We start from the raw sequence: 25,666 nt of genomic DNA on the forward strand, positions 1-25,666 counted from the left end.
ACATTTCATTGTGAATATTTATCTAGATTTAAGTAAATAACTGACCTACGTTTTACAGTCATATATGTGTTACAGATTTTGAATGCATTTTGAACTTGTTTAAATAAATGAAAGGTATTTCATCATGGATGAAGTACCCATTTTTAAAACATTTTTTTGTTTGTCTCAGGTAGTAAGAAAAGAATTGTGCATCACAGGAATGACTCTTTACAGGTCAGTATCACATCAGAGTAGATCAAAGGACGAAAATGCTTGAGTAAATACTTCTTGAAACATGCATAAAATAATTTTCTACAAAATGCTGAACATTTACTGTATTATGTAGATTTGTACAGTCTGTTATTAAGAATGTACACACTTTCATTCTTTAAACAAAAGCACATATATATTTCAGATTCATGATTATAAAAAAAAATCATTTTCATCTTAATATTTAGGTGAAATTCATTCATTGTAATCAACAGGTGAGATGATCAGTGGTGCTGAATTTTTTACCTGCATTAGTCCAAGGGCTTAAACTGGATAGAGTTTCTCAGTGAAAGACTGACCGGTGAAAGAGATATGAGACCTGGACTCCACATCATAAAAAGAGACCAGACCTTCCTCATAATCCACAAACACACCCACCTTCTGAAGTTTCAAGTTCAGGGAGAGAGAGACAGGGGAAGACTCACAAGCTTTACACTCTTTTTCATTACTCTGCCACAAGTCCAATTTCCATTCTCAGGACACAGGTTGAGCACCCCCTTCCTGTTTAGGATTCTCACACCTAAACTCCACTGAGGCTTTCCCTTAACCTGCACCTCAAAATAAAACCTCCCATATGAAAAGCCCTTCTTCCCAGGACAATCATATATTTATCAAATCTCTTGAGATATAGATGAGTTTGTTTCTTCATCAGAACAGATTTGTTGAAATTTAGCATTACATCACTTGTGAATGAGTGCCGTCAGAATGAGATTCCAAACAGCTGATAAAAACATCACAATATTTGTAAGAAACAAATCCATCATTAAGGCATTTTAACTTTACTGTTGCTTCTGGCCAAAATATCCATAATTCATAATAACTCTTTAAAGTCCTTCCACTGTTGTCCTCTCACATCAAAATCCACTGACATATTTGTTTAGAACTGTTTTGGACTGTTTTCATGTGTAAACGACTTTTTCACTGGAGAAAGCAATATTATGGATAGAGGATTTGTATTTTAGAAAGCAGTGGTTTGACGTTAAAAATGTCTTGATGAATTTGTTTTTTACAAACATCTTTTCACCTCACTAAACATTAGCTGATGGACTGGAGTCATGTGAATTACTTGTGGATTATTGTGATGTTTTTATCAGCTGGTCTCTTATTCTATATATATATATATATATATTTTCGTTTTTGCGGTGGACTGTTCATCTAAGGTGTTTTAAGTGAGTGTATGTGATTGAGTAGGACCATACACTGTACCTGCATACTGCTGTATCCTCTTCAACACTGTGACATTCATGATAACAAAAGATGAGATCTTCATTTACATACAGACACATTTATGAATTGAATTTGCTTTTAAACATGTTTAGCTTGCATTTGGGATTGAGCAACCTGACAGAAAGAAGAAATAATACACTGAAGCTTGATGCATGTGATTAAATGAGTGTATGTGCTCATTTAATAATAAAAATCCTCAGTGTGTGAGAGCTGCTCCAGTGTTTCTCCTCTTGAGCTCAGTGATTTCCTGCTCCAGCTCTTTAACGTACATAACAAAATAATAAAGTAAAATAATTGAAAAGCTATCCTGAAAAAAAAAAAAGATGCCTTAAGGATTAAATATACTAAGGGATGTTTCAAATGTTTTCATTTTGGTATTTCCTACCTACTTCTCTTCACTCTCCTGCTCTACAGGAACGTTGTTGTCCGTCACAGTGCAGATCACACACATACATGTCTTATCTCTACAGAACAGCTCCAGAGGTCTGTTGTGTTTCTGACACAAATGATACTGGAGATTTCTTTACAGGGTCTATCAGTTTGTGTTGTTTTAAACCTGGAACTCTCAAATGACGCTCCAGGTGAGTCTCACAGAAAGAGCTCTGACACGCAGCAGAGATGACAGCAACAACTGTAACGTTACATTCAGAGAATTAGAGTGGGTTTGTGTTTATTCCAGCCTCCACAGCCTTTTGTTGAGCTAATGGCAGATGGAGGCTCTGTGTGGCCTATTTGGGAGCTGATAATGAGGATATTTGGAAGATCTGAACACACTGTGGCAGCTATTGCTAAACTCTAACCAGTATTGTTTTAGTATTTAATTGAGGTACTGTTAAAGCTTTGATCACTATTTTTAATTTTAATTTTTATATTTTCATTGTTTATTTTGATTTTTGTTAAAGTTTTAGTAATTTTATTGTCCATTTTTATTAGTTATCATATAGTTTTGTCATTTTTTTTAGGTTTTCTAAAGTTTTAGTTTTAGCTATTTTAGTACATCAGATTCTGAGACATTTTGTCTTGGCATCCAGCTGAAATAAAATAAGTTACATTTTTTAATCCGTTAATAATTTTACAGTAACAAAAATGTGTTTTTTAATGGTTTTCATTTTAATTCAATAATCCTGACTCTAAAACTTATCTATATACTGTATAGTGTTTGGCAAATAGTCATGTTTTAACTCTGGTTGCTGTTATTAGGATAATTGGGTCTTGTTCTGTTCTTGTCCTTCAAGCGTCTTTCAAACTAACAACCTAGAGGAGACTTACTGCTGGACATGCATTTCCCTTGTGGCTGATTTCAGGTTTGGCTCTAATGGACAGTTCTCATAGCTCTAAGCAATCTCAGTTCACCCTGAAACAGAAGGAAGAACTGCAGAGAGAGATGGAGAATCTGCTGGGGACAGATAGAGTACTGCTGTACCCCTCTCATCCTCTTCTCGCCCCAAACACCACCATCCCCTTTTCACTCCATATAACTTCAGTTACACTGGTAACAATTGCTTAAGTAGTCATTTTAGTGGATTACAATGAGAAGTTACTAAAGAGATTAAGAGCTATTATAAATTAAGAGTGGTCAAACAGGAACATACTTTAATGTTAAAATCAATACATTTGCAGCAAAGCTAATCAGTAACAGGAGTGTGTAATAAAAATAGGTGCAGATTCTTTTAAACGCAGCAAAGAAAATATATTTGAAAATATATTTCACCCATTTCTAGGGATCCTGAACGTTATAGGCCTGCCGGTGACAGTGTCCACTGGGTCTGAGTAAGGAGCGATTGCCTTTGGGTATCCAGGTGGTGGCTGGGAAGCTTCAAGACCATCTGCCCTTGGCTGTGGCACTCTACCTGGAGAAGGCTTTTGGAGGCTGGGTCGATCCTGGAGTGGTTTAAGCACTGATGAAGGAAATGCTGGATCTAGGCATGATGTAACAAAGCAAGTTTCTCAGAAATAAACAAACAAATCTCAACCAACGCTGCTTTGCAGTTTATTTAAAGAGACAGTTCACCCAAAAATCTAAATTCTGTCATCATGCACTCACCTTCATGTCATTCCAAACCTGTAGTACTTTCTTCTGTGAAACACAAAAGATGCTATTTTGAAGAATGCTGGTAACCAAACAGTTTTGGTGCCCATTGAATGGACAAAAAGCATTTCTAAAATATCTTCTATGTTCCACAAAAGAAAGTAAGTCATAGATATTTGGAATGACATGAGGGCAAGTAAATGATGGCAGAATTTTTTGGGGCGTTTTTGGGTGAACAATCCCTTTTAGAAAAGTAAGTGGTTAGAAAGCTATAGTCTTTTTAGTCAGTATTTAGACATGATTTCCAAGTATAATAATTTTAGCAGATCTATATAAGCAGATTTATTAACAAGTATGAACATGAGGAAAATGCTTAAGGGCTTTTCTAACTAGTCATTTGCATCCTACCTGATTACAGCCAAATGAAAATGAAACTGTGTAACAGGTGTCTGTAAAGTATTCTTGTACTGAAAAAGACCGTCATTAAGACTAGTTAAAGGGAGATGAGCAGAACACATTTTCACTCAATTCAAATAATACATAGCTGTGCTATTGCATATTGAACATCATATAAAACCATCAAATACCTTTAAGTTAAGGCATATATTTACTCAATCTTGAAAACAATTTTTAAAATATTATTAAAAAACCTTTAAATTAAACTTTACGGTCACCTATAATCACTGTTCCACTTCAAAAAACTTGAATTGTAAAGATTACTTGTTTCAAAACGTATAAAATCACCACCCTTGTCATTAAAATATGTTCAACTTTTGTGTCTCAGACTTTTGCACAGAAATAAAATGTAAAAACAGCAACTAGCAAGAACTAGTAGGTTGTTAGAAAGGCAGTGATTCAGTTGTGACTGTGGTTGTGCAACATAATATTATTTACACTCAGGCTGCAGCAAACGACTCATTCAAATCTGGACATGTTTTCATTTATTTCCTCTTTATAAAAAAATGAGCTCAGTGATTTCCTGCTCCAGCTCTTTAATGAACTCCTCAGCCTGCGTTTCTGCAGCTTTCTGCTTCTTTTCCATCACCAGCAGCTCAGACTGACATCTCGCAATGAAGCGGATCAGACTTGTGAACAGCTGAACATTGGCTGCTCTCTCTTTTTCTGTGTTTTTCTGATTAGTCCGATTTGTGGGGGGAACAATCAGAACTTTTTAAAAAAGCAGAGTATCTGATAAATCAAATTTATATATAAATTCAATTTAAATAAACTTGAGTATGTAAACTTACTTTTCTTAGCTTTACTGAGTGTTGGATTTCTTCAATCTTCTTCATTCTGTCCTGGTGTCTAACCTTTAAATTAAACTTTACGGTCACCTATAATCACTGTTCCACTTCAAAAAACTTGAATTGTAAAGATTACTTGTTTCAAAACGTATAAAATCACCACCCTTGTCATTAAAATATGTTCAACTTTTGTGTCTCAGACTTTTGCACAGAAATAAAATGTAAAAACAGCAACTAGCAAGAACTAGTAGGTTGTTAGAAAGGCAGTGATTCAGTTGTGACTGTGGTTGTGCAACATAATATTATTTACACTCAGGCTGCAGCAAACGACTCATTCAAATCTGGACATGTTTTCATTTATTTCCTCTTTATAAAAAAAAATAAATAAAAATTCTTGAAAAGTACTAAACAGAAAATAACCTGTTTTACACTTTGTTTATTGTTTTTTATCTTTTTTTCGGTCCAAGGAGGAACTTGAAAACATCTTTAAACATTTTCAGTGTGAAAACACATGGACAGACTTTTTTTTGTTTCATTCGTAGGACACTAAAATAGTATGCTTGTACCCTTTTAAGACCTCTTAATAACGTGTCAATCAAAAGTAGGTTAAGACACAAACCACCTTTCGCCTCATTTCCCAGACACTAAGAAATCTGAAATGGGCCTAAAAACGAGAGACGATACAAAAAACATTAACAAAAAGATCAAGAAAACAGCTGTCTTATAAGAGGTCCCTGTCTTTGGCAACGCAGGAACAGAGATGGGACATGAGGTCAGCCAAACAGGAAGTCCTTTTCAACTGTCTGAAACCAACATCTAGAAATTCACTAGCGCATATTCCCAATACACCTCAGAATTTGGCCCATAAATATGTACATTCCAGCACATGTACATGAAATACACTCCTCCAGTGTCATTGAAGAGGGGTGTGTGAATGTATACATATGTGTCTATGTAAACGCGCCGAGTATGTGTGTTTGTTAACCCAGTCCTCCTCAGGAGACGTTGGTTATGGGTTTGTATTTCTTGAGGCGGGTCCATTGCCCAGTAGAGTAGTTCATCTCAAACACTGTGTCCACCAGCATGGTGGTGCTGCCGGTTCCGTCCGCTTTAGGCAGTACTTCTGTGTGCTCGCTCAGTTTGATCTGAATGATGTCACCCTGCTCTGGACAAGGGTTTTCTTTTGGGAGGATGGGACAGACAAACATTAGGAGGGTCATTTAGAAAATAGAGGAACAGTAAGATAAATAAAATCTGACAAAATCAAACCCAGAATACCTCGAGATCCTGCCATGAAGCCCAGGATGAGGGCTTTTTCGGGCCGTGTAACTTTGTTTGCAGTCTTGAACATTTCCTGCGCGGCATACATCTGTTCTCTCTGTGGGCAACCGAACATGCAATATAAAAATAAAACCTTCCAAACTGTACACTACTATTCAAAAGTTTGGGGACAATAAGACTGAAATTAAGAATTCAGCAAGGATGCATTAAATTGATCACAAGTGACAGTAAAGACATTTATAATATTACAAAATAATTCTATTCTATTCTAGGGCCAAAAAAAACTAACTACCATTGACCTTCAAAAATTCTAGAATTTTCTCAGTTGAAACCTTTTTAAAAATGTCTCTTAATGAAATTTCTGAATAAAACCGTTAAAGCAGATCAGTCCAGTAAAATATCATTATCGTATCCATGAATCAGAGAGGTTTTTACCGTGAGCGACAAGTTCTTTTTCGGTTGGGTTTGTGGGGGTGCTGGCGTGGGAGCAGGCTGGGCTGCAGTTGTGGGCGGCTGCGTGGGCATGTCTGGCTGTGCTGCTGTGGCGGCAGGGGGCGGGGCATTGTTGGTAGGCGTGCTGGTTGGTGTGGTGGGTGAGGTGGGGGCCGTGGGACTGGCAGTGCTGGCATTATACATGGGCGGTCGCTGTTTAAACTGGCCGGGTAAGGAAGCAGAAGCAGCACTTGGGACGGACGACTCCTCTGACTGCCGGTTTGTAGTTTCACGCCCTGAACCACCTGCATTCGCTGAATATTAAGGCAAAAAATTGGGGATGAGAAGACTAAGCTCATAGTTGGTTTCCTGTTAATATCAGACTATCCCTTGTGTCTAATTAATACATTTTCTACTGTAGCTAATTTCTTTGCATCCATCCCATCCTGCATCTTTCAATGGCTTACCTGGCTGTGTCTCTGAGCTTGGAATATAAGATGAGGAAGGAACCATGCTGGGGGTGGCGGGAAGGTAACTGGTTGATGGCAGGGCACTCTCGTTGTTTAGAGCCCCGAGTTTCTATTGAAAGGAGAGGAAAAAAATATGAGTTTTTTTTCTGACCCCCATTCAAAGCATCCATCATATGGCTGATAATATTTCCAAACCTACCTGTGTAGACACCAGGCCAGCTGCATAGTCTGGTGTTGCATTCTCCACCACCGCCTCTTCTTTGGCCGCCTTTTCTCCAGCTTCTGTGTCTGAACAAGATAAAACAAAAACATTTTAACTACAAATGTACAGCACAGAGGGATGTGGGCTGGTCTTTAAGTCAGTCAGTTCAGAGGTGCAGAGTCTGTCACTAAATAATCTTCTGGAACTTACCCAAAGTCTTTCTTCTCCTCTTAGCTTCTCGGCCAGCTCCTACCATATCCAACTCGGATATATCCAACAACTGCAAGAAAACACTCAATCACATAACCTGACAATATAAAGCACAGAAATTACATCCATACTAAGAACGTAAAATTCAGTTCATGATTCATAAATCCAGGTGTCATCTGCAAAGAAAACTATTTGCTCTTCAGCATTAAGTAAAGAGAAATACCTATTAGATATACCCATGTCATTCAGTGACTTCCTAACTGGTCATTGCCGGACAGTTACCTTGACTCCCCTTTCCTTGCGCAGGGGTGTGCGGGCAGGGGCGATAGGGGTTCTGTTACTGGGAGGGCTGAACATGCTTGGGGTGGTAGGACTGCGGAATGGTGCTTTGGGAATGCCCTTCAGAGGCGCTGAGAGAAGACAGACAATCATTATTATCAATCTTGTGTGTTGTTAGGAGAACATATGAATGTACACTACCTTTCAAAGGTTTGGGTTCGGTAAGATTTAGTATTTTATGCTCTAATGCACTCCAAGGCTGCATTTATTTGATCAAAAACACAGTAATATTGTGAATTTTTAGTACAACTTAAAATAGCTGTTAAAATAGTTGTTTCCATTTTAATATATTTTAAAATGTAATTTGTTCCTGTGATGCAAAGCTAAATTTTCGTAGCCATTATTCCAGTCTTCAGTGTCACATGATCCTTCAGAAATCATTCTAATATGCTGAAGAAACATTTCTTATTATCAATGTTGAAAACAGTTGTGCTGCTTTCAACATTTTTGTGGAAACAGTGATACAATTTTTTTCAAGATTCTTTGATGAATAGATTAATTAATTTATTTATTTATGATTCATGGCAAAAAGCATTTAAATTGCATCACTCAGTCAATTCACTCAATATCCTTTCAATATAATATTTACAATAATTTAACAATTTTGTCTTAAAGTCAACATACAAAAAATAAATAAACTCTTTGATAAATAGAAAGTTCAATACAACAGGATTTATTTGAAATCTTTTGTAACATTATAAAATGTCTTTACTGTTACGTTTGATTTATTGAATGTGTTCTTGCAAAATAAACGTTTTTCCTTCAAAAAAAAAAAAAATTTTTTGCCTTAACGGCTGACATATCCTGAGCTTTGATTACCATCTCTACTATAAAATGCAAAAACCCTTTTCTCAAGAATAATGTATGTCAGCACTCATAACCTTTGAATTAATTTTTAAAGAGTTAAAATGAGACATTCTAATATGCTGAAGAAACATTTCTTATTATCAATGTTGAAAACAGTTGTGCTGCTTTCAACATTTTTGTGGAAACAGTGATACAATTTTTTTCAAGATTCTTTGATGAATAGATTAATTAATTAATTAATTTATGATTCATGGCAAAAAGCATTTAAATTGCATCACTCAGTCAATTCACTCAATATCCTTTCAATATAATATTTACAATAATTTAACAATTTTGTCTTAAAGTCAACATACAAAAAATAAATAAACTCTTTGATAAATAGAAAGTTCAATACAACAGGATTTATTTGAAATCTTTTGTAACATTATAAAATGTCTTTACTGTTACGTTTGATTTATTGAATGTGTTCTTGCAAAATAAACGTTTTTCCTTCAAAAAAAAAAAAAACATCTCTTTGACCCCAAACTTTAGTGTAAAACACTTTACCCTCATTTAAAAAAATATTACTTTTAGCCAACTAGTTCCCAGGTATTTTAGTGGATGCATGAAGTCAGTTCTCCTCAAGTTCATTACTTCAACTATAGTCACGTTGCACTAACATTCAACAAGGAAAAAGATACGGTTTCACTTTTATCACTATATCTATTGTTGTTTCATTTCAAACCTAAGACTTAAGGTTTGATACTATTGTTAGCTAATGCAATAACATTCATACATCTTTACCATCCAAATACTTTCTGGGGCCACTGTGTATACATATAAATCTTACTTGTGGTGTCAATCTTCTTCACTAGACCTCTTCCTTTGGAGTGGAACGGCACTCCTGCTGTTTTCTTCAGTTGCTGGGCAGTCTCTGTGGCTTTAAAACAATATGATGAATAATACACAGTGACAATAAACATGTCATCACACAAACATTAGGGTAAACTCCTATTTTAAATTATGCGAATGACTCCATACTGAAAAATGAAAACACAGTTGCTCTGGCACAAAGAATGCATAAACACACTTACATTTCTGAAGCAGCTCAGCTCTAAGCGTAGCACTCTTGGGTTTCCTCTTGAGCTGGAAGTGCTTGATGGGTGGAGTGAGCGGCCCCACAAGCGTGGTCAAAGCACTCTTGTTCAGATACTGACACTCCAGAGGCAACATGGACGACGCTTCACATTCATTTACTGAACAGAGGTGCAAACATTAACAGTAAGTCTCAGCAGCTCTTTCTTACCAAAGTGTATATGCACTTGCAAGTGACAGTTTAGCAAAAATACACATAAGTTCAGTTAGCTCTCGAAAGCCAACAAGAACCCAAACAAACAATCCCAGACAACCACAATAACCGTAGAAATGTCACTTGGTCACTGTTATATAAATGTAGAGTAATAATAATGGGCAATGATCGATCATGAAAATTATAGATTTTTCTTTTATGCCAAAAATCATTAGGATATTAAGTAAAGATCATGTTCCATGAAGATATTTTGTAAATTTCCTACTGTAAATATATTAAAACTTAATTTTTGATTAGTAATATGCATGGCTAAAAACTTCATTTGGACAACTTTAAAGGCGATTTTCTCAATATTTTGCTTTTTTTGCACCCTCAGATTCCAGATTTTCAAATAGTTGTATCTCGGCCAAATATTGTCCTATCCTAACAAAACTGTTGTCCTATCCCAACAAACAATACATCAATGGAAAGCTTATTTATTCAGTTTTCAGATGATGTATAACTCTCAATTTCAAAAAATTGACCCTTATGACTGGTTTTGTGGTCCAGGGTCACATATATATTTATTAAACATTAAATATGTTGAACTTCAAACTTCAAGTACATCAAAAATTTAAATATTGCAGTTTCAAAATTGCTATTGGTTACATAAGAATTTTGGACAGCCGTTTGCAATCAGTTAATGAATAAACTACATGTTGATTTTTAGTCCAGGGCAGAAATATAGTGTTCAAAACTCTGCTAACTTAATTTTTTACATGACACACAGTGCACCCATCAAAGATGTCTGTCTGACACACATATACAAAGACCAACAATGAGCTGTCAAACTGACCAAAATATACATCCCTAAATATGTAGTCAAAATAGTAAAGGATGCAGATATATCTGGACCTAGACAAGAACGAATCATTTATGCGATTCTGTTTTTTTATGTGAAGAGTAGCAACCATAAGAAATTATTTACAACAGCCTTTGACCCTCTTCTAACACCATCATCCACTATCAGATTTCAGACAGACCTTTCTCGCGCAGCTCTCCAAGTATGTCCTGTACATTAGGGTTCTGCTCCTCCAGGTCCAAGTTTAGTGAGCCGGTCTCTGGAAATGATTTCAGGATGTCGGCCACCATTAACACCCACGGCTCAGAGTCCACAGTGGCCAACTGAATGATCTCTGACAGAGCCTCCTTCATCTGGAATATAAGGGAAGAGAGAGAGAACACACAGAGAGAAAATTCGTTTTTAACCTAGTCAGTCTGTAAATGAATCCGCTACCATTGCACTGGAGTTTGCCTGATATTGTAAATAGATCATTCCACCATTGTTTACATTATTGCTATTTTATATTTCCTTCCTTCTTAGGGCTCTGAGGTAAAACATACAGAAAGAATCATGACAGGATTCCAGACTAATTTAGTGAAACAATGGAGTACAACACTGTACCACACTTAAAGGAAACCTTAATTTTTTTCAAACCATAAATCCAATATTCTATACAATTTAGTAAGTGTGCAAATGTTTTTCCATATGTTATATGGCACTAAAAAGGAAGTTTGCTTTATCACTCCATGCATTTGCCCATAAAAACCAATAAATGTGTTAGCCAATAAAACTCACTGAAAACATAACAGACAGTATTTAAGTTTAGCTTTACAAACACTATTTTGTTTGAAAAAAAACCCAAAAACAATACAGACTGATTCTTTAAGTTTTTTGCACACAACGTACATGAACGCGTTTTTGTGCAAGATGGATTTGTTTCTTCAGAAAGTGATCAAATCAATCAAACAATCAATCAATCAACGTAAACACTGACTATCACATACATATATTACAGTATTTTTTATTTGTTTTGATACATGTTTATTTGATCTTATTTATACATATTTAGATTTTGGACATCTCATTAATTACTTAGCACCTTGTTTGAATACTACTTTATTGTTATGGTAATGTTGTATATTGCTTTTCTTGTCATTACTTTTAATGCTTAGGCCATAACTGTGTGTAAAACAATCATAAAATAGCCAATAAAGCAATTAAAATTTAAAAGGAACATTGAGTAGAGCCTTTCTCAGTGCAAAACCATAGCTTCCGCGAAAAACGTTACTATTGTATTTTTTTTTTTAATGGCAGTAGTAGTTAATACAGTTACCACAGTTTTACAGTACTAACAATGACTGGACTAACTGTGTAATTAATTTTGGCGTAAACTATAGTCACCATTTTATAAGGGGGGCGTCCAAACACAGAAATAAACTTCATAAAAATAACACGGCAATAACACTCTGAAAGTTTACATAAAGGAGGCTAGCAAGTTAGCTGACGCCCAGAGGCTGAAGACAGACAGACAGCAGCCTGAGCTGAGCTTTGCTGGAGACTGACATGATCCACACAGCAGCTGCAGGGGTCTCGCGGTGGAAGCCATGTTATTACACATGCAACACATACGTGTCAGCAACATGACACAATTACTACTAATAAATAACATGCCACCCCAATAACGCATGCCACGCTCGGAAGTTAAGACAGTTTGTGTGTGCAGTAGCAGAAGGAGTGAGTCCTGCAGTCGCACCTCATCCACGGTCCTGCGCGGGAGGTGCAGCATCCCCAGCAAGAGTTTCAGCTTCACCGGAGGCGACAGGCTGGAGAAACACAGCCGTATGTTGTCGATGACCGACACGGTGAGCAGAGAAGCGATGCTCGAAGGTGTCCACAGCTCGTCTGTCGATCCCAGTTTGTTGTGGAGCCACAGGCCGGTGTCGCTCTCCCTCATCGACGCCATCTTGGAAAAAGACGAATAATGAGATCGGGCATTTTAACAGGCTACCTAAGAAAACAGACACACACGCACACACGCACACATACACAAATGCGCGCTAGGACCCGTGTGACCACAACCAGAGAAACTTTTAGAAAAAACATATAGTCCGTATGCAATCGGAGTTTTAAATTGTGTAATAGTTTTGTTTTCTATTTATCTCTTTGTTTTTCTTTTCTTTTTTAATGTATTTGGTTTTGGCGCTGTGTTATGTTTGGCAATGTATGAACACTTGGCTATTATTCCTTGGCATGCGTTTTGTTTGCAACACGTTTTTGTCTACAGTTATAGATTAATAATAATAAAATATTATTTGAGTTAATGCTAATTTTAATTAAAAAATTGATGTTTCTTTAATTTAGCTGATGAATCTTATTCTGATCTTTCTCTCTTTTTTTGCAACCTTGCATTCATGAATGTGAAATTAGGACAAAAATATACTGTTAGGCAAGTAGAATATATAGTTCTAAAATAGAACTATCTATCTATCTATCTATCTGTCTGTCTGTATTATTCAATAAACAGCCAAGAAACAAATATAAAGAGGTATCGCTGGTGCTAGCATCTTTATTCCACGTGGAACATCCATTATATACAAATTACTAGTCTACACCCCTCCTTAGCAAATGCACTTCGACTTTATACAATCCATTACTGCCACCTAGTGGACTAAACATCCCACTCATTACATCCCTTTTCCTTGGATAGATAATAACATTACACTATCTATCAAAAATGTTATTGAAACATCGACTAAAATGTGCTAAAAAGCTGCGCTGTTCTCAAGTAGTAATACAAATCAAAACTTATATTATTACATTCAAAACGAGTACGGTTGGAAGCCATGTGACCTGCGGTAGCCAATCAGAGAGAAAAACGTTGCCTGGGTGTAAAAAAAATGTTGGACTCCATTCTACGGTGCTCCGCGAAGGACAATAGATCTCATAATTTAGCTAATCTTATTCTGATCTTTCTCTCTTTTTTTGCAACCTTGCATTCATGAATGTGAAATTAGGACAAAAATATACTGTTAGGCAAGTAGAATATATAGATCTAAAATAGAACTATCTATCTATCTATCTATCTATCTGTCTGTCTGTCTGTATTATTCAATAAACAGCCAAGAAACAAATATAAAGAGGTATCGCTGGTGCTAGCATCTTTATTCCACGTGGAACATCCATTATATACAAATTACTAGTCTACACCCCTCCTTAGCAAATGCACTTCGACTTTATACAATCCATTACTGCCACCTAGTGGACTAAACATCCCACTCATTACATCCCTTTTCCTTGGATAGATAATAACATTACACTATCTATCAAAAATGTTATTGAAACATCGACTAAAATGTGCTAAAAAGCTGCGCTGTTCTCAAGTAGTAATACAAATCAAAACTTATATTATTACATTCAAAACGAGTACGGTTGGAAGCCATGTGACCTGCGGTAGCCAATCAGAGAGAAAAACGTTGCCTGGGTGTAAAAAAAATGTTGGACTCCATTCTACGGTGCTCCGCGAAGGACAATAGATCTCAAAAAGCGCAACTGACGCAACGAAACTGCGTCCTGAATAGGAGGGCGGTGGTTTGACTAACGGTACTACTGTCTTTATCAGACTACAGGTAATGCAAATGCTTTAATTAGCTTTAATAATACGCAGTACAGGAGTGGGGTTTGTGTTTTTTGGTGGCCATATTTGGAAATGACCATATAATAGCTGTATAAAGACAAAACTAAAATAAAGCAAAATGATGCTCGACAGTCTCTTATTTGCGTAAACTTTTATAAATATTGTCTTTTATAAGGTATTTTTCATTTGTTATTTTTTGTAAAAAGCGTCTGCTAAATGATTAAATATTAGAGCATTTTGTCCATTCCTCCAAAGCTTACTATATGTGTTGTGATTTCGCACAGGTATTGTGTGTACGGTGATGCTGCGCGACAGTATGAGGCCAAGCGGAGCTCTAGCGACGGCGATGCTGCTGGTACTGATCCAGCTTCTCTGTATCAAACCAGTTCATGCCGAGGAATCAGGGACGGTCATTCCCGCTGAGAGTAAGACTCTGTATGCTTTTATAAACGTGTGGTCAAGCATGTATCATTGCATATGTCATCACAACATGTGGCCCGTGTTGTTTCCTGGGCACTTGCTCAGCCTCAATGATGACGGTCAAATGCAGTGTTATTTTATTTATACACTATCATAGTCTAATTTTTAGCCTTATTTCAAATAACAAAAATGGTTTAAAAAAATTTTTTTTGACTAATGATAATAACGCTGGTAAAACCTACTGTACAATTTTTGTTTAATAGGCCGGCCATGTGTTGATTGTCATGCCTTCGAGTTCATGCAGAGAGCCTTGCAAGACCTGAAGAAAACAGCTTTCAACTTAGATTCACGGGTAAGATAATAAAACAGGAGACAACTGAGACATAAAGTCATTCAATGCAGTCTTTTGCATGGCAGTCAGGCCAAGGACCCCTTGATGGACTAAGACAAATGATTTGTTAGCCCTAATTATATTTTTTTAACGTGGGATAGACAATAAAACATTCAGTTGACATTTACCCTCTTAACATTTTCCATTTTATAACAGGAATTCAATTGAGAGCCAAAAATAAATTTCAGACTCCTTTAGTATTGCTATGGTCCCCCTAGGGAGTCACAGACGCCCTACTGAAGACCCCTGCTTTCATGTCTATTCCTGTAAGTTTAGAAATTATGGAATCAAGCTGTGAAAAAGGTTAATGTCTAGTCGATCTGGTCAAATGAAGCATCTTTTAGAAATTTTAGAGACAGAGACCTGAGGGCTTCACTTTTGCCGTGTTATATCTCATGTGTTTTCAGACGGAGAGTTTGGTGCTGAAGGCCGAGAGGAGGGCACTGTGTGACTGCATGCCTGCCAGCAGCCTGCGCTAAAAAAAACAGCTGTAAACACTGCACTAAAGGATACTACCTGCTCTCTCAGTCATACACACTCTTTTACTCTCTCTCAAACATGTTTCCTGTCACGTGTTACATGAAACGATTTATCTTTCATTGTAATATGTGCATAGAGCATCATAAATACACATTCCTGACTAAAGAAGTCACAACACAACATTCCACAGTTTAAATGTCAATGATGAGGCACATACATATTAGGGCAGCAGCTAACGCACTGAACTTTCCATAAGTGTGTATGAAGACAAGGGTAAATGTTTCCTCTCCACGCACAATGCACTGCAAAATATACTGCAAACCTTAAACACATTATTTATCATAATTATTTGCACAGTACACTGTTTTTTTTTTTTCAAATGTTTAACTGCTTTTATATTTGTGTTCTAGAAATATAGGATTAACAGTCACAATAGTCAAGCAGATTTTAATTTAGATTTATTAAATATCAGAATTTAAATGTAGATCTTCAGGCGTTGTCTTAGAGAGTTTGCTGTAAGATTATTAGATGATAGATATATGACTAGAAAAGAACCTGCATGTAAAGTGCTTGTCTAGAATTTTATGAGATTTATGAAGGAGGAACAAGAAGGGATGGTTTCCTGTAGAGATTACTTTGGTACTAAGATGTAAGTTCACAGCTGTAACAATGTCTTTTTGTGTGTAGAGAAAGTGCATTAAAACATATGTGATGTTGTATTTCATGTTATAAATTATTTCATAGGTTTTATTAGACCCTTGTCTTTTTATCTTAACCTCCGTAAAAATGTGTAATTAACCAAAAATCTCTGAATATGTGATAACTTTCCAGATTAGCTCAAATCAGCAGCTGCAGTAAGCTATCTGAAGTTTTTTTTTTTGTATCTGAATCCTACCAGCTGTTAAAAAACGTCAACATCCAGCAGTTTGCAGCTGTCTTGCCCCGCACGCCCTCTTGCCCGTGGCGCATCAAATGACCAGATGGTGGCGCAAGGATATAAAGGTTCCCTAATACTGTCGCATCAATGCAGCACTTCCCGTTGAGGTGTGAAAACACAGCTCTGCAGAGCAAGCAACTTTAAGGAAAAAAATACATTAACAGTAAACACGAGAATTCAGAGAATGGCACAGCCCCCGCGGTTATAGTTAAAAGTGCAATGTAAAGCTTTCCAAACTATTGACAGTGGCGCAAAATAGAGTGAGAGAGTTAAAGTACTTTACCTAATGATGGCACAGTTTTCATTAAAGGAGGGTAAAATAAAACTTTAGGTAAAAATCATTCACAGTTTCTTTTCCACACAGTAACGGTTGAGGCGTAGAAAAAAAAGTTGCTCTCTCACAAGAAAAAACAAACGCAGAGCACTGGCTTAGTCACCGGCAATAAATCATTGTATGTTTCAATAAAAGTGAAAAAAATTATCATTATACTTTTGGAAAGACAAATATTTATCACATTTGAATATAAACATTTTTTTTTACAATTTAATAACAAATTAACACTGATTCTGTGTTTTACCTAAATCCTAATGTGTGATTAAAGATCAAACTAGATCAAAATAATCTTTTTACATTTATGCATTTAGATAGAGATGCTTTTATCCAAAGTCATTTATAAAAGAGGAACAAAACCAAGTTAATCAAATATCTAATAATATTCGTATTAGATTGGACAACTAGTGTAGGGAGCAAGCTAGAGAAGAGGAATACAGAGAATATTGATTATCTATTGATCAATCAGGTCAAAATAAACCTATGTTTCAGCTTTTATTATGATAAATGAGCTCAGAGTAGAGGAGGCAGAAACTAGTCTTGAGTCAGAGTTATAATTAAACTTTAGCTTCACTCATAATATCCAGCAAACAAGCAATAATACTCAACAATGAATCAACTACTGCTAATTAAGATGACTTTGGAGTCCTAAACAAACAACTCGAGTTAGAAAGACGAAAATGAAAATAAATGGCAATCTTGATCTCAAACCAGCTACAGAGGCCTTGAGAGGCTCACACATACTTAAAGATGATAATCTATTAATTATGCATACATATTTTTGCAGAAGCCTCAAATGAATTACTCATTAGGTGGCTGAACTATGAATAGGTCAGAACATGGCCATTTCTGATAATGAAATATTCACTTTCCCCCATTCTAGGTAAGAAAGAGAGAGCAAGAAAGATACGACAGCATTCTGATGTAAAGAGTTTCTGAGCAGGGGGTCTGCAGAGGAAACGATGGATTGTGTGAAGAAAAAAGACTGGCCCATTACACACATTGTAAACGTGTGTGTGTGTGTGTGGTACTTAATTGACGATCTGCTATGAGGTGACGTCCTGTTGCATTATGCATCTGCTGACACCCCCTGCTGATTTTGAAAAAAAAACAAAAAAAACAAGCAGAATTGCTGGCTGTTTTTAAAGGAGGACAAACCTCAAGCCTCCCTCCCAGACCTCTGTCTGTCTGTCTCCTCCAGGATGGAGAATCCAGTTTGTTCCTGTTTCCATCTCTCCTCCTCATGCCCGCCCTCTCAGTCTCACTCTTTAGCGCACACTCTCTCTCTCTCTCTGTCTTTTCGCTCCCTTTCTCTGACCCTGTGTCCCGATGCTGACAGTAGTGTCTGGGTGGTTGATGCCCCTGGCACTAGGCATGAGTCCCAGAGGAAAATGGACACAGTGTGCGGACAGTGAGCATCCTGGGACACACCCACATGTGGATGGATTATTTTTAGAATCAGGAATCCTGGAACAAAAACACAGACACACATTAAAATGGAATTCATACACTCAAAAGCACTAGTTTAGATCACCACAATAAAGGGATAGTCCACCATGTTGTTTCAAACCTGTATGACTTTCTTCCTTCTGCTGAATTAAAATAAATAAATAAAAGGTGATGGCAGAATTTTCATTTTTGTGCCTTTTTAGACACAAAAATATGGCTGTCAATAGAACAGCCATTTTATTCCATTATATATTTCAATATATTCATTATTTCAATATTACGGACATTATTTAGAATGCAGAATAATACTCTGTAAATTTGAACTTATTTTATTATTATATATTTTTATCATTACATATTTTATGATATTTTTACAGTATTCTTCTCTGAACTACTTTGCGCCCCGTTTGAAAACCTCTGCTTTAAAGAATTAAAACAAGCCATTCCTCTATTCATTAGTCGTGACCACTTTGCTTAATAATGCACTCTGACGACCTCTACTCTACCTGTCGCTGATGACCCCACAATTTCAGCACGTACAATCTACTTTTTCCACTTTTAGATTATTATAATTCGCCTCTAGCTTCTGCACTTCTCTGATGTATTTTTGAAAAGTATTATTGCACTGCTGCTTTTTGTTGGTTCCTGTATGATAAACAGCTTGTGCTTGCATCATCATTTTAAGATGCTTTTAATAAAAGTATCTGCTAAATGATTACATGTAAAACACGCAAACGGTCACTGACTGAACCAGGTGCTTTCCCTTGACCCCTAAATCTTGTTGGAATGGATTAATCAACAATTAAGCTTATTAGCATCGCTGGATGTACAAACACCTAATATTTTCACGTCTCTTTGCCTTTCTCTTTTCCTAACCTCATTAAAGGGTTACTCCACCCCAAAATGAAAATTATGTCATTAATCACTTACCCTCATGTCGTTCCAAACCCGTAAAAGCTTCGTTCGTCTTCGGAACACAATTTAAGATATTTTGGATGTTTTGGATATTTTGGACGTTACGGTTGAACCACTGATGGCAGATGGACTATTCTGACGATGTCTTTCATACTTTTCTGGCCTTGACTGATGTAATTTACTTGGCAGTCAATGGGACAGTCACAAGCCTCCCGGTTTTCATCCAAAATCCCTGAGAATAAAATGATATTTACAACAAGCAACACAAAAAGGTCACATTGGTTGGACCTCACCTTACCTATGTGGTTCTGGTGAACACCATTCATAGTGCTGTGTGTTCAGTTGATAGATCAGAGGACAGGGCATCAAATTCAACCCATTAACACATGCTGGTTTCCTGCCAGTTCCCACTTCCTCTTGCTCTGTTACTAGTAAAGCTCTGTGAGCTCTGTGAGGCCCGTCTGTATTAGTTCCTTTCTATTCTGAAGTACTTCTAATCATGATAAACTAATCACACTAATCACATTACTAATGTTATTTAATTATGAATTCATATAATTATTCATGAGTATAATTATGAATATACTATTATGTATCTAATTTTATTTATTTATTTTTGAAGAAATAAATCATCACAGAAATAAGTATTTTTACGGAGCAATAGTTTATAGTTATAGTTGCCCTGACAAATTTGTTTGGTCTGACTCCAAAACCGACTAATTGTTCTGTTGAAAATCAAAAGGACAAGAAACAAACAATTATAGAGGAAGAAAAAATATCAAGACAGATTATGTTTGCCATTCTTGACCTATTACTCTCACGCACAGCTGGAGGGAAAGCAGCTCAAACATAAAGTCCAATGAAGTCTAATGACCGAATAATCAGGCAAAACAAATCCAAACATTTCAGACACACACAAATGTATAATGCAAAAAGATTTGCACATTGAACAGACCTACTAAGTTATGTTATCTCTTTTTTCCATAGTAAATTTGGTTAACTAAGGTACCGTAAAGAAGTATATGAAATGAATTTAGTGTTCATAATGGAAAATTGACTTCTGTGTTCATAACTGAAATAAGTTTATACCTGACAGGGCATAACCAAAATGCTGTTTTTGTGTTTAGATTTTTGATTTGTTTAGCTTTTGTATAAATAAATAACTAAATAAATAAATACACTGGTAACAGAGTAGTTCTGTCAGTGCTTTATTTATTTATTTAAAAAATAACTATATGAAACACAATCCTAATTTCTTCCTTGAAAGACAGAATGGCACACTAAGCCCTGGAGCTACCATTAACCCATTACTCATTTTTGCAGAAACAAGTTAAGTTGAGCAATGCTAATTCTACACCCTGCAGAAAATTGAGGAGTGTTACTCATAGACCCACTGACCCACCAGCACAAACCTTGCCAATCCTGGATCACAAACTAGCGCACGTGCACAAACGCACGCACACACATCCATTCATGGGGGGCCCTGGCCATCAGTCATTATAACAATCACTGGGAACAAAGCAGCCATAGATTATTCACTCATGCATGAGGATAGCTCACTAATATTTGTGTTATTTAAACTTATACAAGTACACAAATTCAAACACTGCAACTTTACAATGAATGTGCAATAAATAAATTGGTTAATTATCATTGAAACATTTAAAAACATGATTTTTTTTTAATGAAAGTGCACTAGTGATTTGCCTTTACAATACACAGACTAAGAGATTAAAAGAACTGACCTCAGCTCAGTCCTTTAATGAGTCTCAGATGAGCTTATGAGTGCTTATTATATGAGAATACTGACCTAAGTCTCTTAGGATCTATATTCCCAGTGTTCAAAGTCGCACCCTGAGCAGGTACTATATTAGTGAGAGAGGAACAAATTTATTATACTAAATAAAAAAAAATCTGAGAATAAAATGATATTTACAACAAGCAACACAAAAAGGTCACATTGGTTGGACCTCACCTTACCTATGTGGTTCTGGTGAACACCATTCATAGTGCTGTGTGTTCAGTTGATAGATCAGAGGACAGGGCATCAAATTCAACCCATTAACACATGCTGGTTTCCTGCCAGTTCCCACTTCCTCTTGCTCTGTTACTAGTAAAGCTCTGTGAGGAAAAGTAGTCCCGTCTGTATTAGTTCCTTTCTATTCTGAAGTACTTCTAATCATGATAAACTAATCACATATTACCATATACTAATGTTATTTAATTATGAATTCATATAATTATTCATGAGTATAATTATGAATATACTATTATGTATCTAATTTTATTTATTTATTTTTGAAGAAATAAATCATCACAGAAATAAGTATTTTTACGGAGCAATAGTTTATAGTTATAGTTGCCCTGACAAATTTGTTTGGTCTGACTCCAAAACCGACTAATTGTTCTGTTGAAAATCAAAAGGACAAGAAACAAACAATTATAGAGGAAGAAAAAATATCAAGACAGATTATGTTTGCCATTCTTGACCTATTACTCTCACGCACAGCTGGAGGGAAAGCAGCTCAAACATAAAGTCCAATGAAGTCTAATGACCGAATAATCAGGCAAAACAAATCCAAACATTTCAGACACACACAAATGTATAATGCAAAAAGATTTGCACATTGAACAGACCTACTAAGTTATGTTATCTCTTTTTTCCATAGTAAATTTGGTTAACTAAGGTACCGTAAAGAAGTATATGAAATGAATTTAGTGTTCATAATGGAAAATTGACTTCTGTGTTCATAACTGAAATAAGTTTATACCTGACAGGGCATAACCAAAATGCTGTTTTTGTGTTTAGATTTTTGATTTGTTTAGCTTTTGTATAAATAAATAACTAAATAAATAAATACACTGGTAACAGAGTAGTTCTGTCAGTGCTTTATTTATTTATTTAAAAAATAACTATATGAAACACAATCCTAATTTCTTCCTTGAAAGACAGAATGGCACACTAAGCCCTGGAGCTACCATTAACCCATTACTCATTTTTGCAGAAACAAGTTAAGTTGAGCAATGCTAATTCTACACCCTGCAGAAAATTGAGGAGTGTTACTCATAGACCCACTGACCCACCAGCACAAACCTTGCCAATCCTGGATCACAAACTAGCGCACGTGCACAAACGCACGCACACACATCCATTCATGGGGGGCCCTGGCCATCAGTCATTATAACAATCACTGGGAACAAAGCAGCCATAGATTATTCACTCATGCATGAGGATAGCTCACTAATATTTGTGTTATTTAAACTTATACAAGTACACAAATTCAAACACTGCAACTTTACAATGAATGTGCAATAAATAAATTGGTTAATTATCATTGAAACATTTAAAAACATGATTTTTTTTTAATGAAAGTGCACTAGTGATTTGCCTTTACAATACACAGACTAAGAGATTAAAAGAACTGACCTCAGCTCAGTCCTTTAATGAGTCTCAGATGAGCTTATGAGTGCTTATTATATGAGAATACTGACCTAAGTCTCTTAGGATCTATATTCCCAGTGTTCAAAGTCGCACCCTGAGCAGGTACTATATTAGTGAGAGAGGAACAAATTTATTATACTAAATAAAAAAAAATAATAAAATACAAAAAAAAACAAAAAACACACACACCACAACTCTTGCCACACACATGCTAGTTATTACGACTTCTGAGAACCTGAAAGGTCAAGGGTTACTGCAAATTGGAGCCCACAATGGACCTTTTTCACATTTCTGGGTTTCTCAGCAGCGGAAGTCGTCATAGTTGGGTTAACTTGAAGAGCAGTGAATGGGAGAGTACCACAAATATATTTTTTGCATTCCCATTTTCTCATAGCAGTAAAAGAAAAACTCCACGATAGTGTTTTCATGACTTTCAATAAAAAGAAAAAAATTGAGAGAGACTGATAACGGCAGTCAGAAGAGAGAACGATGTCAAATTTACCATCCCTCCCATAGACGCTGCATTAGAAACACCCTCACATTAGCGTTAACTGTTTTTTTTTTGTAATTTGATGCAAAGGTGATATAATACAAAGAATAGTGTTATAAATGTACATACATTTAAAAAAAATATACAAATATGAAAAACTTTCGAGGATTTACGATGCTGATGACCGTTAAACGCATCATCACAGTCTTGTGAAAAGGGTCCATTGGCATATTTTGTGCCAGCTGACATTCGGGGTCACCACTTCCTTCTGGACTGCTGAGGTCAAAGGTCAAGTTACACAATAAGGACAATGGAAGGAGAGACATGTGTCTTCATATACTCTGATTCAAAAGGAACCAACAATTAAACCACTTTTTAGGAGTAGATGTGTTGAGTTCTGATTAATTAGTTGAGTTAATTAATCAATTAAATTATGATATTTTCTATTAATTTAGAGAAACCATATGAATGTTATATAATTATATAAAATGTTTTATATAAATGTTACATAAAATACACATACATACATAAATACATATATGCATAAATAGGTATTGTTAATATTTTTTTTCCATACTGTGGAAGTCGACTGTTAACGGTTTGGTTACCATCATTCTTCAAAATATCTTCTTTTGTGTTCAACAGAAGAAAGAAACAAGTGGGAAGTTGAGTAAATGATGACAGAATTTTCATTTTTGGATCAATATCCCTTTAAGGTAAGTGATCTGGATTGTAAAATATTGTGACAAGATATTGTGATAAGTTTTGTTCGAGTTCAGAAGGAGCTGAAAGACACAAACACAGCTTTCATCTGCACAACTATTTCCTCAAATAAACCCTATATAGGCCTACCTTTATACTGTATATTAAACATTATGACAATACACTGTAAAAAAAAAAATCTGTAAAAACATTTCAGTATATTACATTTTGTACTAACGAATTTTGTAAAAAATGAATAGATTCATTAATTACAAGTACATTTGTGTTTTTTTTTTACAGTGTACATTTTCGAACTGACATCATCTTCACAGTAACTATATGCCGATAAAATGAAGGCATCGCGGAAGAGTGCTGTTCATTGCTCAGCCTACTCTCTGCATAACGCGCGCATGCCCATTTGCACCAGACTGCCCGCGTGCACGCAGATGCTGATGCTGAGAAAAGACCGTATCTTCACTAGAGCTGTAAAACGCGCGCGTTCCGTTTTTTCAATTGTTGAGGGACGTCGATTTCGTATTATAGCGCATGTAAGATACACCTGCTCAAACATTTAGAAAAAAAAGACGCCTCTTTTCGTCTTGAGGGCTGGGGTCTGGGTGAGGGGCGGGAGGCGATCCAGTCTAAACTAGTTTTGTACAATACGGCTGGAATGCGACCTTATTCAAATCGAGGCGATTTCTTTAGGGCATCAGTTACTTTGGAGTACACCCAAAACATTTAAAACGAGACATTGACGTAATCTGGACATGTAGCATGCAAGGAGTGTTTATTCTTGTGGTAGAAAACGGATAAAGGATAAATAGAGCACTTCATGTTGTAAATGAGGGAATCCAAAAAAAAGTATTTAATATCCCACATCTCTCGTAGGCACTACTCTACTCTTTTAAAAACTGAGGAGCACTGGATCTTGATTTCAATATCTGCTTTAATGTTCCAAAAACTTGTCATAAATTAAACAAGATTATGTTAAAACAGAATATTTTCTTTATTTGTATACTTTTGACAAAAATAATTAAAATGTCTCACATAGCTTATATTGGCCACCTAAACAACTAAAAATGTCTCTCTCGTGCGCATGCACCTTTGGGAAATGTAAAAAGGAAGAAACAGTCTTGAACATTTCACAACTGTTATTAGTGGTCCGTCGCTGATACTTTATTGTGCTTTGGGGCTCAAGCACGCGCAAGCCCACAATACACGACCGTATTCTGTGAATAAGCGAAAAACACCTACGATTGCTTATATTCATAAGAGCCGTTATATAAAAAAAAAGCCATAAAGTCGCTTATAATTAGCGTACAAGGCCACGGTGATCCGGGGTCTCAAGAACAAAGGGGTGTGTGCTGGAGGAACTTAAACCGAAGCGAAACATTGCAGTGCAGTAAAAGTGTCACTCACACACTCGTAAAACAAGCAGTCCTGTGCATGTTGGTAAACTGCCAGTAGATGAAACCCGTCAATATTTGCACACGCACTGTAAAATGTGCAGGCCGGGTGTCGGTGATGAACGCAGACTGATGTTGCGCAGCATCGTCGTGACGTTGCTGATACTGCAATCGCACGCGGGGTTCATGGCGACACCTTGCGCATCATACGAAGCCATGGGTTCACCCTCCCCCCAAAACACAAACATGTGAGGAATTTCGCCGGTGTACTGACGGGGTCAAAAATACGGTTTCAAAAAGACACGTTATGGTGTGTCTTTTGTATTTTCACCTCCCACTGCCGTCATGTGGCACAGCGCCGCATCCAATCAGAGAGATGAGGAGAACACCCACACCCCAGAATCTGAATGCGGCTTTGGCGCATTATAAATACCACTTGTGATGCACCGGCAAGTCTTGGTCGTGAGG

At 36.3% G+C, this 25,666-nt stretch overlaps 2 protein-coding genes and 1 long non-coding RNA gene across 4 annotated transcripts; 1 reads left to right on the forward strand and 2 right to left on the reverse strand.

Annotated features, from left to right (window-relative positions):
* Positions 1-1,332: 1,332 nt before the first annotated feature.
* Positions 1,333-14,592, reverse strand: LOC107753916 (uncharacterized). Its single transcript, XR_001641519.1, has 3 exons — positions 14,518-14,592; positions 12,603-12,609; positions 1,333-1,343 (listed from the first exon to the last, which is right to left on the reverse strand). It is a non-coding gene; the product is annotated as an uncharacterized LOC107753916 (long non-coding RNA).
* Positions 5,140-12,599, reverse strand: LOC107753914 (negative elongation factor A-like). The gene is made up of 11 exons (XM_016570187.1): positions 12,355-12,599; positions 10,801-10,972; positions 9,564-9,725; positions 9,320-9,409; positions 7,627-7,754; positions 7,345-7,414; positions 7,132-7,220; positions 6,930-7,041; positions 6,466-6,776; positions 6,028-6,127; positions 5,140-5,929 (listed from the first exon to the last, which is right to left on the reverse strand). The coding sequence occupies exons 1-11, from the start codon at positions 12,562-12,564 to the stop codon at positions 5,745-5,747; spliced, it is 1,629 nt and encodes a 542-aa protein (XP_016425673.1). The 5' UTR covers positions 12,565-12,599; the 3' UTR covers positions 5,140-5,744.
* On the forward strand, positions 14,123-16,245 carry nicol1 (NELL2 interacting cell ontogeny regulator 1). Of its 2 annotated transcripts, none has more exons than XM_016570188.1 (4): positions 14,123-14,227; positions 14,520-14,660; positions 14,919-15,007; positions 15,454-16,245. In XM_016570188.1, exons 2-4 carry the CDS (start codon positions 14,537-14,539, stop codon positions 15,523-15,525), a joined length of 285 nt encoding a protein of 94 aa, XP_016425674.1. In that variant the 5' UTR covers positions 14,123-14,227; positions 14,520-14,536; the 3' UTR covers positions 15,526-16,245. The 2 variants fall into 2 exon arrangements, with proteins under 2 accessions (XP_016425674.1, XP_016425675.1); XM_016570189.1 differs by lacking the exon at positions 14,123-14,227 and adding an exon at positions 14,389-14,410.
* The last annotated feature ends 9,421 nt before the right edge of the window (positions 16,246-25,666 follow it).

This window comes from Sinocyclocheilus rhinocerous, unplaced genomic scaffold (genome assembly GCF_001515625.1).
Source record: "Sinocyclocheilus rhinocerous isolate Xijiao unplaced genomic scaffold, SAMN03320098_v1.1 scaffold831, whole genome shotgun sequence".
Taxonomy (NCBI): Eukaryota; Metazoa; Chordata; class Actinopteri; order Cypriniformes; family Cyprinidae; genus Sinocyclocheilus; species Sinocyclocheilus rhinocerous.